Here is a 14,353-nt window from a genome sequence, read left to right as displayed (position 1 = left end):
ACCAGTTTACATTCCCACCAACAGTGCAGGAGGGTTCCCTTTTCTCCACAGCCCCTCCAGCACTTGTTATTTGTGGATTTATTAATGATGGCCATTCTGACTGGTGTGAGGTGGTATCTCATGGTAGTTTTGATTTGCATTTCTCTTATAATCAGCGATGTTGAGCATTTTTTCATGTGTTTGTTGGCCATCTGTATATCTTCCTTGGAGAAATGTCTATTCAGGTCTTTTGCCCATTTTTCCATTGATTGATTGGTTTTTTTGCTGTTGAGTTGTATAAGTTGCTTGTATATTCTAGAGATTAAGCCCTTGTCAGTTGCATCATTTGAAACTATTTTCTCCCATTCTGTAAGTTGTCTTTTTGTTTTCTTTTTGGTTTCCTTTGCTGTGCAAAAGCTTTTCAGTTTGATGAGGTCCCATGGGTTTATTTTTGCTCTAATTTCTATTGCTTTGGGAGACTGACCTGAGAAAATATTCATGATGTTGATGTCAGAGAGTGTTTTGCCTATGTTTTCTTCTAGGAGTTTGATGGTGTCCTGTCGTATATTTAAGTCTTTCAGCCATTTGGAGTTTATTTTTGTGCATGGTGTGAGGGTGTGTTCTAGTTTCATTGCTTTGCATACAGCTGTCCAGGTTTCCCAGCAATGCTTGCTGAATAGACTTTCCTTTTCCCATTTGATGTTCTTGCCTCCCTTGTCAAAGATTAATTGACCATAGGTGTCAGGGTTTATTTCCGGATTCTCTATTCTGTTCCATTGGTCTGTCTGTCTGTTTTGATACCAGTACCACACTGTTTTGATGACTGTGGCTTTGTAGTATTTCTTGAAGTCTGGGAGAGTGATGCCTCCTGCTTGGTTTTTGTTTCTCAGGATTGCTTTGGCGATTCTCGGTCTTTTGTGGTTCCATATAAATGTTTGGATTGTTTGTTCTAGTTCTGTGAACAATGTCATGGGTAATTTGATAGGGATTGCATTGAATCTGTAGATTGCTTTGGGTAGGATGGCCATTTTCACAATATTGATTTTTCCAATCCAGGAACATGGAATATCTTTCCATTTTTTTACATCTTCTTTGATTTCTTTGATTAAGGTTTTATAGTTCTCGGCATATAGGTCCTTTACCTCTTTGGTTAGGTGTATTCCGAGGTATTTGATTTTGTGAGGTACAATTTTAAAAGGTATCATATTTTTGTATTCCTTTTCTAATGTTTCATTGCTGGTATACAGAAATGCAACTGACTTCTGAATGTTAATCTTATATCCTGCCACTTTGCTGAATTTATTAATCAGTTCAAGGAGTTTTGGGGTTGAGTCCTTAGGGTTTTCTAGGTATAGAATCATGTCATCTGCATACAGTGACAGTTTGATCTCTTCTCTTCCTATATGGATGCCTTTGATTTCTTTTGTTTGTCTAATTGCTGTGGCTAAGACTTCCAAAACGATGTTGAAGAGCAGTGGTGAGAGTGGGCATCCCTGTCTTGTTCCAGATTTGAGTGAGAAGGCTTTCAGTTTTTCCCCATTGAGGATTATATTTGCTGTGGGTTTATCATAAATGGCTTTGATTATATTCAGGAATGTTCCCTCTATACCCACTTTGGCGAGGGTCTTGATCATGAATGGATGTTGAACTTTGTCAAATGCTTTTTCTGCATCTATTGAGATGATCATATGATTTTTGACTTTTTTTTTGTTAATGTGGTGTATGATGTTGATTGATTTGCGTATGTTGAACCATCCTTGTGAACCTGGGATGAACCCAACCTGGTCATGGTGTATAATTTTTTTGATATGTTGTTGGATTCGGTTGGCTAAGATTTTGTTGAGAATTTTTGCATCTATATTCATCAATGATATTGGGCGATAGTTTTCTTTTTTGGTGGTATCTCTGCCTGGTTTTGGAATGAGGGTGATGGTGGCCTCATAGAATGTCTTTGGGAGTTTTCCTTCTTCTTCAACCTTTTGAAAGAGTTTAAGGAGGATGGGCACCAATTCCTCTTTATATGTTTGATAAAATTCACCTGTGAAGCCATCTGGTCCTGGGCTTTTATTTGTAGGGAGTGATTTTATGACCTCTTCAATTTCATTTCTGGTGATTGGTCTGTTCAGTTGGTCTGTTTCTGCTTGATTCAGTTTTGGCAGGCTGTAAGATTCTAGAAAATTGTCCATTTCTTCCAGATTGTCAAACTTATTGCCATATAGTTGTTCATAGTATTCTCTTATGGTTTTTTGTATTTCTGCTGTATCCGTTGTGATTTCTCCTTTTTCATTTATAATTTTGGTGATTTGGGTTCTTTCTCTCCTCTTTTTAGTGAGTCTGGCCAGGGGTTTATCAATTTTGTTCACCTTTTCAAAGAACCAGCTCTTGGTTTTATTAATTTTCTCTATTGTTTTTTGAGTCTCTATTTTATTGATTTCTTCTTTGATCTTTACAATTTCCTTCCTTCTGCTGACTTTAGGACTTCTTTGTTCTTCTTTTTCTAATTCATTTAGGTGGAGGGTTAAGTTGTCAATTTGGGATCTTTCTTCTTTTTTGAGAAAGGCCTGGATTGCTATAAATTTCCCTCTGAGCACTGCTTTCGCAGCATCCCATAGATTTTGAGAGGTTGTGTCTTCATTATCATTTGTTTCAAGATAGTTTTTAATTTCCTTCTTGATTTCCTCATTGACCCATTGGTTTTTTAGTAGCATGTTGTTTAGTCTCCATGGAGTAGGTTTTTTCTCTTTCCTTTTCCCATGGTTGATTTCTAATTTCATGGCATTGTGGTCAGAGAAGATACTTGAGATAATTTCTATGCTCCTAAATTTATTGAGATTCGCTTTATGTCCCAATATGTGGTCGATTCTTGAGAATGTTCCATGAGCATTTGAGAAGAATGTGTATTCTGATTTTTTTGGATGTAGTGTCCTGAAGATATCAATGAAGTCTAACTTTTCTATTGTTTCCTTTAGGATCTCTGTTGCTTTATTGGTTTTCTGTCTAGAGGATCTGTCCATTGATGTGAGGGGGGTATTTAGGTCTCCTACTATGATTGTATTCTCATCAATATCTCCCTTTATGTCTGTTAATATTTGTTGTGTGTATCTGGGTGCTCCTGTATTTGGGGCATATATGTTGACGATAGTAACATCCTCTCCTTGGATGGATCCCTTAATCATTAAATAGTGTCCTTCTTTGTCTTTCTTTATGTCTTTTGTTTTAAAGTCTATTTTGTCTGATATGAGCGTTGCAACTCCTGCTTTTCTGTCATGTCTATTGGCATGAAATACTTTTCCCCAGCCTTTCACTTTCAATCTATATGTATCTTTTGTCCTAAGGTGAGTTTCTTGTAGGCAGCACATTGAAGGTTTTTGCCGTTTTATCCACTCAGCCATTCTGTGTCTTTTGATTGGGGCATTCAGTCCATTGACATTTAAGGTGATAATTGATAGATGATTATTTATTGCCATTTGATCCTCGTGTTCCAGTTGATTCTATGGTTCTCCATTCTTCTTTTTTTTTTTTTTTTGGTTGGATGGTCTCCTGTTATTATCTGCTTGAGTGTATTTTTTTTTTTTTCATTTTTTGCAAATGCAATATTTGGTTTTGGCTTGTGGTTGCCCTGTTTTTTAAGTATGCTAACCCCTTCCCATAATTGTGTGTTTTAGCCTGATGGTCCTGTAAGTTCAAACACTTCATTATTATATTAAAATTAAGAAGAGAGACATATATACAAACAAAAAGGATTATTTACCTCCTAACATCCCTTGCCCACATTTTATGGTTTTGATGACTCTTTTATTTTTTTCTTTTTAATTTTATTTTGTTTGAAGCATGTTCATGATTAAATCTGTATGCTGGCTTATTTGAGTGACTGCTCTCTGATTACGGTTTCCTCAATCCTAGTTCTTCCTCTTCTTCTTCTTCCTTTTTTTTTTTTTTTTTTCTTCCCTTTCCTTCCTTTCTTTTTGGTTTAGAGAAGCCCTTTCAATATTTCCTTTAACCTGGGTTTTGTGTTGCTGTATTCTTTAAGTTTTTGTTTGTTGGGAAAAATTTTTATTTCCCCTTCTATTTTAAATGATATTCTTGCTGGATAAAGTATTCTAGGTTGCATATTTTTTCCTTTGAGCACTTTAAATATCTCTTGCCATTCCCTCCTGGCCTGTAGTGTTTCTGTAGAGAAATCAGCTGATATTCTTATGGGGGTTCCCTTGTAGGTAACATTCTGTTTTTCTCTTGCTGCCTTTAGGATCCTCTCTTTATCACTAACTTTTGCCATTTTTATTATGATGTGTCTTGGTGTGGGTCTGTTTGGGTTCAGTTTGTTTGGGGCCCTCTGTGCTTCTTGTATCTTGAATCCAGTATCCTTTAGATTTGGGAAGTTTCCAGCGATAATTTCTTCAAATATATTTTCCATTCCCTTATCTTTTTCTACTCCTTCTGGAATTCCTATTATGCGTAGATTGGCCCGTTTTATATTATCCCATAGGTCTCTTATATTGCTTTCCAGTTTTTTGATTCGGTTTTCTGTCTGTTGACCAGATTGAGTGATTTCCATTATTCTATCTTCCATATCACTGATTCGTTCTTCTGCATTATTCATTCTGGTTTTTACTGCCCCTAGTTCAGTTTGCATCTCTGCGACCTAATTATTTAAAGCAATAAATATATCAGTAGAGAGCAGTGAATTGAGGCGCAATAATTACTGCTACAGAAAGCATTTGGTAGATTGCTGTGGTCGAGTTTCTTCCATTCAGTGTTTCTGGTGATTCATGGTTTCTGTGGCTGTATTTGTTCTGTGCAGGGGCAAGAGCATTCAAATATAATCCCATCTCACCTACCTGTCTCCCAAGAAACTCTGCTGGTAAAACTCTGAACTGCGATAGGATTATAGGGCAACATTTGCAATATTCCCACGTAGCAGAATGAAGGGTTCCATAAGCCACTCAGCTTGTCATAAGCAGTAGCAGCTACCACCTTTTCAGATTCCATAGGTAGCAGTGTGAAATGGAGACCGTCTGTGATCAGATGTCTTGGTATCCTGAGATCTATCATTTCACTTGTAGGGACTTCTTGTGTTACTAATGTGTGATTGGTGTTACACCACAGTGATTTATCATTTTACTTAACAGTCTATTTGGTGTTGTGCACTTCCACTAAAAGATAATGTAAAACTTTTTTAATGGTAATTATTTCATTGTTTAAATTAATGGCAAATTCACGGCATATAAAATGGGAAGTTTACTTCTAAGTCCCTCTTGGTAATAGTATGTGAAAATTATGGGTAGTTGAATATGGTCTGAGCTCTGAAACAAACTGAATTAAAGTTTTGTGGTTGTTCTTAGTTTTTATAAATATCTGTGAGAGCTTGATGGGAACGCAGTTGGCTTGTTGTTTTTAGTTTGTCCATATTTGCCAATAGAACTGAAAAGTAAACATGCTTGATCTCTTTGATTTTCTCTTTTTTTTTCTTTTTGAATTCTATTGGAATATAGTTGACTTACAGTGTTGTGTTAGTTTCAGGTTTACAGTTCTTTGGTTTTCTTAGAAATTCATGGAAAATTATTAATAGAAGATAATGAAATTGGTATGTCCTGAACACTGACTTTAATTAGAACTTTTGACTCAAGAGTATAGTAATTTGAGGATTAAAAAATTGAATCAGATGTAGTTTTAAGATTACACACATACACACACACTTTGGTAAAATGTGCATTGTATGTAATCACATCCGTTATTTCTGATGGACAGGTATTATCTGAGCTAGTATGTTGTCGAGATATAAATCTCTCTGCCTGCTTTTTAAAGAGACTTAAAATCTTTCTAGGGTAGAAGGACCCTTTTCTCCCAAGAAAGTGTGAAATGAGTCATACAGAAAGATTACTCTCTATTGGGGTGATAGGAGGAACTTAAAGTGGTGGAGCTTTAAGGATTCCTGTTGGATTGGTAGTGGATATAATGAGCCAGACTACCTCTGCCTCTGTGGCACAGGATACAGTATATTTAGTAATTAGTAATTTCAAGATAACTGAATTCCTTCCTTAAAATATACTCTTAGATTTTACCAGCCTCAGTTGTAGCTGGGTAACATTTGGCTTTTTTCATAATATAAAAAGTCCTCAAGACCTATTGTGTCTTCTCGATTTGGAATTCTTCATTCTGGATAATTCCTAGTCATTAATATTTCCTCTTAGGATGTATTTTTCCAGGTATCTTTATTATTTTTCTGAAACTACCTAAGTAGTATTTAGTAATTGTACTTACCTAATTAGTAGCTCATCTTTTTCACATTCTTTTTGTTATTTTTAAATTATAGCACAAAATTGGTTTATGGTCAGTTATTACCATTTGAAACAACTAAACACAGAAATTTTGTCAAAAATATCTAAGCACATATCTCCTCACCCCAATTTCCAAACGTGACTTCAAGCATTTTTAAGGGTGATTACCAGCTTACATTTCATATATAAAATAACATTATAAATGCCTAGGTACTTCAAGTGGAAGTGCAATATAGTTTCAAAAAGGGAAAATTACTTTTCCTTACTGTCAAATGCACCTTTAATTTTTGTAGTTAAGGTTATCAAAAATTTACAACTGCTATAGATGTGCGGATTTTCAGTTCACATACAGCCTAATAATGTGTTAGAGTGGTTTGTAATTGTATCTTTTTTTTTTACTATCTGCTAACAGTAGAGTAAGGATAAAGCTGGGTGCCACGAGAGGCTGACAATTTCTTTCTTTTTTTTTTTTTGCTTTTTTTAAGGGTTGTACCCGCAGCACACGGAGATTCCCAGGCTAGGAGTCAGGTCCGAGCTGCAGCTACTGGCTTACACCATAGCCACAGCAACACCAGATCCAGGCTGCATCTGTGGCCTACACCACAGCTTATGGCAACACCAGATTCCCCAACCCACTGGGCAAGGTCAGGGACCGAACCTGCAACCTCACGGTTCCCAGTTGGATTCATTTCCTCTGCACCATGACGGGAACTCTGAGGCTAACAATTTCTTGGCCACCTTAATGAAGACCAGAAGAGGGGAGTTCCCGTCGTGGCGCAGTGGTTAACGAATCCGACTAGGAACCATGAGGTTGCGGGTTCGGTCCCTGCCCTTGCTCAGTGGGTTAACGATCCGGCGTTGCCGTGAGCTGTGGTGTAGGTTGCAGACGCGGCTCGGATCCTGCGTTGCTGTGGCTCTGGTGTAGGCCGGGGACTACAGCTCCGATTAGACCCCTAGCCTGGGAACCTCCATATGCCGCGGGAGCAGCCCAAAGAAATAGAAAAAAAAAAAGACAAAAAAAAAAAAAAAAAAAAAAAAAAAGAAGAGGAGCTATTGCTGTATTAGTCTTGATTCCTAGATTATGAATTGTAATAGTTTTCGTGTATGTCAAAGAGTCCTTAAGAGCCCCTCCCAAACAAGGGGGAAAAAGAACCAAACATAAAACAAAAGTGAAATGCATATTTGTGTGAAAACACGTACATACACACATATTTATATATCTTTTCTATTTGGTTTTAGGGTAACTTTACTGGATTCAGCAGTAGAATAGTCATTAGGATTCTACTCCTAGAAGCTTGTGCTTGATTTTTTTTAGCTACTTCTCACCTTTTTCCTCTTTTTTTTTTCCCTTTAATCTACCCAAACTGTCCCTGGTCACACCTATTCATTCTTCAAATACCTACAAATTTTATTACAAATTTTTTTTCAGACAATTCATATCTTATTTCAGGCAAATATTTAATGATTTAAGATGATTTATTATTAGCATTGTTATTGGTTAGAGCTCAAACTACTTATATATCATTTAAGCTAGTTCTGTTAATTTTGAATGCTTATATTTGAGATACAAGACAGTGGTTGCAACATTGTACTTTTTTTTCAGTCTCATGTATAATTTTGAAATTTTTATTTTGTCTTTTAAGTGATGATTTACTGGAGGATTCAGACAGTGAAGAGCATTCCAGATCAGATTCTGTGACAGGTATGTAAAAATTGTTAGATAATCTATTTTTAAAAATTTTATTGGAACATAGTTGATTTACAATGTTGTATTAGTCAAGTGTGCAGCTAAGTGAATCAGTTATACGTACAAATATATCCGTTCTTTTTTGCCATGTAGATTATTTCAAACTATTGAGTAGGTTTTCCGGTACTATAAAGTAGCTTCTTGCTAATCATCTGTATTACACAGTAGTGTGTCTATGTTATTCTCATCATCCCACTTCCTCTCTACACCTGATGGTTTTAACTGTGTTAATCTTAAGATTGGTTCTGAAATCTGTGAGTTTGTTTCTCTTTTATAAATAAATTCTTTGGTATCATTTTTAAATTTCCACAAATTAGTGATCTCATATGATACTTGTCTTTTTCTGACTTACTGCACTTAGGATGATAATCTCTAGGTCCATTCCTGTTGCTGCAAATGGCATTATTTCATTCTTTTTCTTTCTTTCTTTCTTTTTTTTTTTTTTTTTTTTGCTTTTTAGGGCTGCGCCTGAGGCATATGGAAGCTCCCAGGTTAGGGGTCCAATCGGAGCTGTAGCCAGGACCTACACCACGGCCACAGCCATGCCAGATCCAAGCTGCATCTGTGACCTACACCACAGCTCACGGCAATGCCAGATCCTTAACCCACTGAGCAAGGCCAGGGATCGAACCTGCGTCCTCATGGCTACTAGTCAGATGCGTTTCCACTGAGCCACAATGGGAACTCCTATTTCATTCCTTTTTAATATTTCACTGTGTATATGTACCACATCTTCTTTATCCAGTCTTCTGTTAATGGACATTTAGGTTGCTTCCATGTTTTGGCTATTGTAAATAGTGCTATGATGAACATTGGGACATTGGCATGCATATATCTTATTTATTTATTTATTTTTTACATATATATTTTTGAATTATGGTTTTCTCTTCGTATATCCTAGGAGTGGGATTGTTGGATCATATAGTATTTCATTACTTTTTTCTTTTTTGGCTTCACCATGGCACATGGAAGTTCTTGGACCAGGGATCAAATCCAGGCCAGAGCTGTGACCTACACCACAGTTGCAGCAATGCTGGATCCTTAACCCACTGCATCAGGCTGGGGATCAAACCCACGCTTCCACAGAGACAAGCCAGGTCATTAACCCATGCGCCACAGCAGAACCTCCATAGTGGTTGCACCAGTTTACATTCCCACCAACAGCATAGGAAGGTTCCTTTTTCTCCATACTCCATGTTTGTAGACTTTTTGAGGTAATCTATTTTTTATATCCTTGCATTTATATAGTTTCTAGGTAAAGTGAAATACCATTTAACTCTATATTTCTTACCATCTATAATGGAAAAAATAAAAATGAAAAAATAATTCCATATTTCTTAATGCATACTCTAAATATTCACTAGCACATGCAGAAAACTCAAATATTGTATATCAGAGATCTTGAATTAGTAGTATGAGCATAGAGTTTCATACTTAAATTCTATCTGTTTGAGCCAAAGGAATTAAAATGAGTTTTATTAAATTTTTGTCACATATTTCAGGGAATTGATATGAAAGTGTTCCACGTTTCACTTTATTTGTATAATGTATTATGTTGTTAAATAAAAGTAGCATTTAAATTAGTAGTTAACAATACTTTTTCTTTTCTTTTTTGATCAGCCCCAGGGCATATGGAGTTCCTGGGAAAGGGATCACATCTGATCCACAGCTGTGACAATGCTTTATCCTTAACCCACTGTGCTAGGCTGAGGATGGAACCTGTCCTCTAGTGCTGCAGAAAGGCCACTGATCTCGTTGTGCCACAGTGGGAACTCAAATAATTTAACAATTATTAATTAATGGTTTTTTTATTCCCCAAAGAAAACAAGTGAACACAGAATAAGTTTAATTGATTGATTGATTGATTGATTGATTGATTTTTGGCCACACCCAAGGCATGAGGAAATTCCTGAGCTGGGGATCAAACCTGCGCCATAGTAGCAACCCGAGTCCATAGCAGTGACACCAAATCCTTAACCTGCTGTGCCACCAGGGAATTTCAAAAATAAATTTTAAAATGTGAAATGCCACCTGTTCGTTAACTTATGAAATACTAAGGCAAAAGAGTATGCTTTGTGTTTTAATGTGGTTATAATAGGCAGTGCATCTCAAAATAGTTTTACTGTTTCAGAATTCGAATCCTAACCCTGCCACTATTTTTGAGAAGTGATCGTTACTAAAATCTGGGTGCTCTCAAATGTCTTATGTCATGAAATAAAGACATATATGATTCATTAAATCTCTTTAGAGGAGACTTAGTTTTGTATCATACAGTAGTCAAAAGTTATCTCAAAGGTCAGTATAGAGTAGCAAGTACTCCAAATTCTCATTTGTTGTAAAATCTTTTTTAAAGCCACCAAAGAGAATACTGGTCTGATTTTGAGTTAACCCTCACTTGTTTTTAAGGTAGTTCTTAGCAGTGAAAAAGTCATCAAAAATGTAGAAAAGTGCCCCGAATAATGTATGAATGTGTAATTAGTTCTAGGAAAAACAATTAATTGCATTTAACAAAATTTAGTTTGATGAAGGTGTATTCTTTTCCCACTACCAGTTTGCAAAAGAAAGAACTACTGTAGCTTTTTTTTTTTTTTTTTGGTCTTTTTTCTAGGGCTACTCCTGTGGCATATGGAGGTTCCTAGGCTAGGGATCTAATCGGAGCTGTAGCTGCCGGCCTTCGCCAGAGCTTCGGCCAGAGCCACATCAACTTGGGATCCGAGCCGTGTCTGCGACCCACACCACAGCTTGCAGCAACGCTGGATCCTTAACCCACTGAGTGAGGCCAGGGATTGAACCCTCAACCTCATGGTTCCTAGTCGGATTAGTTAACTACTGCACCACGATGGGAACTCCTACTGTTGCATTTTTAAAAATCTGATATATAGTATAGTACACTGGCTGGTCATCCGGAGACCTTGTTAGAGCTTGAACTCCTTTACGGAATAACTCTTTGGTCTTGTCAAGTCACTTAACTCTCTGGGATTCAGTTTTTCCTTTGCAAAGTGAAGTATTTGAACTAAATGTATCCTTTTCTGCTCTCAAATTTTTTGATTCTAACTTACCTTTCCTTCTGTGCTGTAGTTTTAGCTCTTTCCTCTGGGTATAAGGATCCTCAGGAGGTGTTTTTGTAATTATGGTACTTATATATTGATTTGTTTCCTTATCCCTTTTCTACCATTATCTTTTTCATCTGTGCCTGTTTGATCTTTCACACTTCCTTCAGATTCTGTAGTCCAGTATACTTCACTTCCCAGGACCTAGAAAATTAGTATATGTGTTTTTGTTGACTCTTTCTGTGATACCTCGTTCAGGGTTGGTAGTGTGTTTGTGTCTGTGTGGTTTTTTTTTGTTGTTGTTGTTGTTTTTTTAGTCATTTTAGTGCTGCACCTGTGGCACATAGAAATTCCCAGGCTAGGGGCTGAATTTGAGCCATGGCTGCCAGCCTAGGCCACATCAACACCAGATCGAAGCCGTGTCTGTGACCTACAGCACAGCTCATAGCAACACCAGATCCTTAACCCACTGAGTGAGGCCAGGGATTGAACTGCCATCTTCATGCTCATGGGTACTAGTTGGGTTCATCACCGCTGAGCCATTATGGGAAATCCTGGGTATGGTGTTTTTATGTAGTATTAAAAGATAGCTATGGTCAGAGAAAAAAATCCTTGCTGTTTAGAATTTTTAATTGCCTCATTTGTGGATTTATATGTAGTTAATTCATTCATAGCAAAATATGTATTTTCTAAGCTAATTCTTTTATATTGAGACATTATTTGTGAATATATGGAGGCTTCTGATATTAATGGGAGATGTGTTTTCTTCCTAAGTATGTAAAATAAGTCATAGATGTTATTTCAGAACTTATATTTACTGACTTCCCCTTAAATTGAATGATGTGGTCTGAAGAATTATACAATATATTTCTTAATTTCAGAAATATGAGTGGAGAGTTAGAGACTTATCTCTTTTAGTCGAAGGTTATAACTTTTGAAAAGTATCTATATGATGTCAGAGGGAAGAGTTTGCTGTTTGGTCCATATATCAGAATTAAGGATACGTAACTTCATGTGAAGAATGGAAAGAATGTTTGGCAAAAGATTGAATAAGGGTTCTTTTTTTTTTTTGTCTTTTTGCCATTTCTTGGGCCACTCCGGCGGCATATGGAAGTTCCCAGGCTAGGGGTCTAATCGGAGCTGTAGCCACCGGCCTATCCAGAGCCACAGCAGTGTGGGATCTGAGCCACGTCTGCGACCTACACCACAGCTCATGGCAACGCCGGATCGTTAACCCACTGAGCAAGGGCAGGGATCGAACCCGCAACCTCATGGTTCCTAGTTGGATTCATTAACCACTGCGCCACGACGGGAACTCTCTGAAGAAGTGTTCTGATTGAAGGTTGAAGGTTTTAGAAACGTGCCTAAATTAAACTTTTGGAAGTTTGGCTCTCAGAACTGTGGTTGACATTACTTAAGCAAAATAGAGAGGGGTTTCCCAAAATGATTATCTGCGGACTGTTATACTGCAGGTTGTTAGTAGGTATGTCCTGTAAAAATTTATTTTGTGGTCCAATAGGTTTGAGAAGTTTTGAGACTTATAATAATAAGATAATAGGTTCCTTACTGCAATATTTGATAGTTGTGGAGTTCCCATTGTGGCTCAGCGGTAATGAACCTAACTAGTATCCACAGGGATGCAGATTTGATCCCTGGCCTTGCTCAGTGGGTTAAAAGATCCGGCATTGCCATGAACTGTGGTGTGGGTAGCAGACGTGGCTCAGATCCCGAGTTGCTGTGGCTGTGGCATAGTCTGGCAGCTGCAGCTCCAATTTGACCCTTAATCTGGGAACTTACATATGCCTCAAATGGAGGCCCTAAACAAACAAACAAACAAAATTTGACAGTCGTCTTTGTACTTTGTCAGTCCTCTGAGAAAAATGTACGGTATATACTATATCCTACTATGGAGAAGGAAGAAGCAGAGTAGTTATGCCACTTGTTATATTTTCCTCTTCAATGAATAATCTCAACTAACATGTCATTTACTTGGAGTATTATATTATTATTATTATTATTATTATTTGGTCTTTTGTCTATTTTTAGGGCCGCTTCCGCTGCATATGGAGGTTCCCAGGCTAGGGGTCTAATCAGAGCTGTGGGCTCCAGCCTACACCAGAGCCACAGCAACGCAGGATCTGAGCTGCGTCTGCAACCTACACCACAGCTCACGGCAACGCCGGAGCCTTAACCCACTGAACAAGGCCAGGAATCGAACCCGCAGCCTCATGGTTCCTAGTTGGATTTGTTTCTGCTGCGCCGTGACTGGAACTCTTTACTTGGAGTATTATCTTAAATGTGTATATGTAATTAATGGTTAATTTGTCTCGTCTTAATATGAATGTAGACTAAAATAGCTCTTTCTTGGAAATTTCTTACTGTAACTTAAAAAAAAAATCAGTTAAGTTTCAGTTTAGTTCAATAAGTTAGCATCCTCAAAATTTTTTACAATGTATTATTACTTGTTATAAAAATCTCGGTGTCGACTTTCAACTTCATATCTAAATGAGTAAATTCATAGAGTAAATGTTTATAAATATTGCATGAAAATATGAAGACTGCACAAGAATACAGTCAAATGAGTGGTTAGGTATACAGCTTCATCAGTATAATTAAATTGTTAAGTTTACAACTAAGTTTTCTTCTGCTTAGCTCAAAATGAATTTAGTTTTAGATGATAATAGTGACATTATGCGAAGTGAGAAGATTATCTTCAGAAAATGAAAGTGTAAGTAATGCTGTCCGTGAACAGTTTTAAGATCCTGTTAATGAAATGGTTAATGAATATGGTATAAATTGCGCCTTCAAAATATCTTAAGTATTCATGTTCCATGAATCTCTGGTGGTCATTCCTCTTCTTGGGTTACTTTCAAACTTTCATGCAATCACTTTGAGTTATTTTATACTTACTTCCTTATTCTTCTTCTTTTTAATCTAAAATTGTAAATCCAATTCCAGTGTTTTTGATCTTTCCATAAGTGAGGTAGAGTAATTTTCACATTATTGTTGCTGATAGTGTTGTTGCCTCATAGTTTGTACTATTGAGAAAAAACAGATGGGCAAAACTTTCAGTTCAGTATCAAGAGATTATACCTGGTTTAGAGGTTGTCTGACATCTACTCCAGGGTTTTATGTGGAGAGATGGCATTTTTGGAGCATTGAGACTGAGGAATGACCTTTATACTACATGTAAGGTGACAGCTTGGAGAGCACAAGATAAACAAAAGTTCATTAAGGAGTAATATAATGTAGTTGATTTCACATGAAGCAAAAATTAGGTAATACAGAAAACATTCATA

At 36.9% G+C, this 14,353-nt stretch overlaps 1 protein-coding gene across 47 annotated transcripts in view; it reads left to right on the top strand.

Moving 5' to 3' along the window:
- The window catches only part of BIRC6 (baculoviral IAP repeat containing 6), a 256,491-nt gene that overhangs the window by 63,025 nt on the left and 179,113 nt on the right, over window positions 1-14,353 (top strand). For all 47 annotated transcript variants that reach the window (XR_014842325.1, XR_014842324.1, XR_014842323.1 and 44 more), the window contains exon 9: window positions 7,901-7,959. Coding sequence is in view for 42 of the 47 variants with exons in the window: in XM_085019687.1 (XP_084875813.1) it covers window positions 7,901-7,959 (59 nt within the window). In the remaining 5 variants the exon portion in view is untranslated. The remainder of the gene's footprint in view (window positions 1-7,900; window positions 7,960-14,353) is intronic.

This window comes from Sus scrofa, chromosome 3 (assembly GCF_054392235.1).
Source record: "Sus scrofa isolate SSC_HxYL_T2T_F1_AM1 chromosome 3, Sscrofa_HxYL_maternal_Yorkshire_Landrace_v2.0, whole genome shotgun sequence".
Classification (NCBI taxonomy): domain Eukaryota; kingdom Metazoa; phylum Chordata; class Mammalia; order Artiodactyla; family Suidae; genus Sus; species Sus scrofa.
The sequence above is the reverse complement of the archived record's forward strand: the minus strand, read 5'-3'. Positions and strand labels throughout refer to the sequence as shown.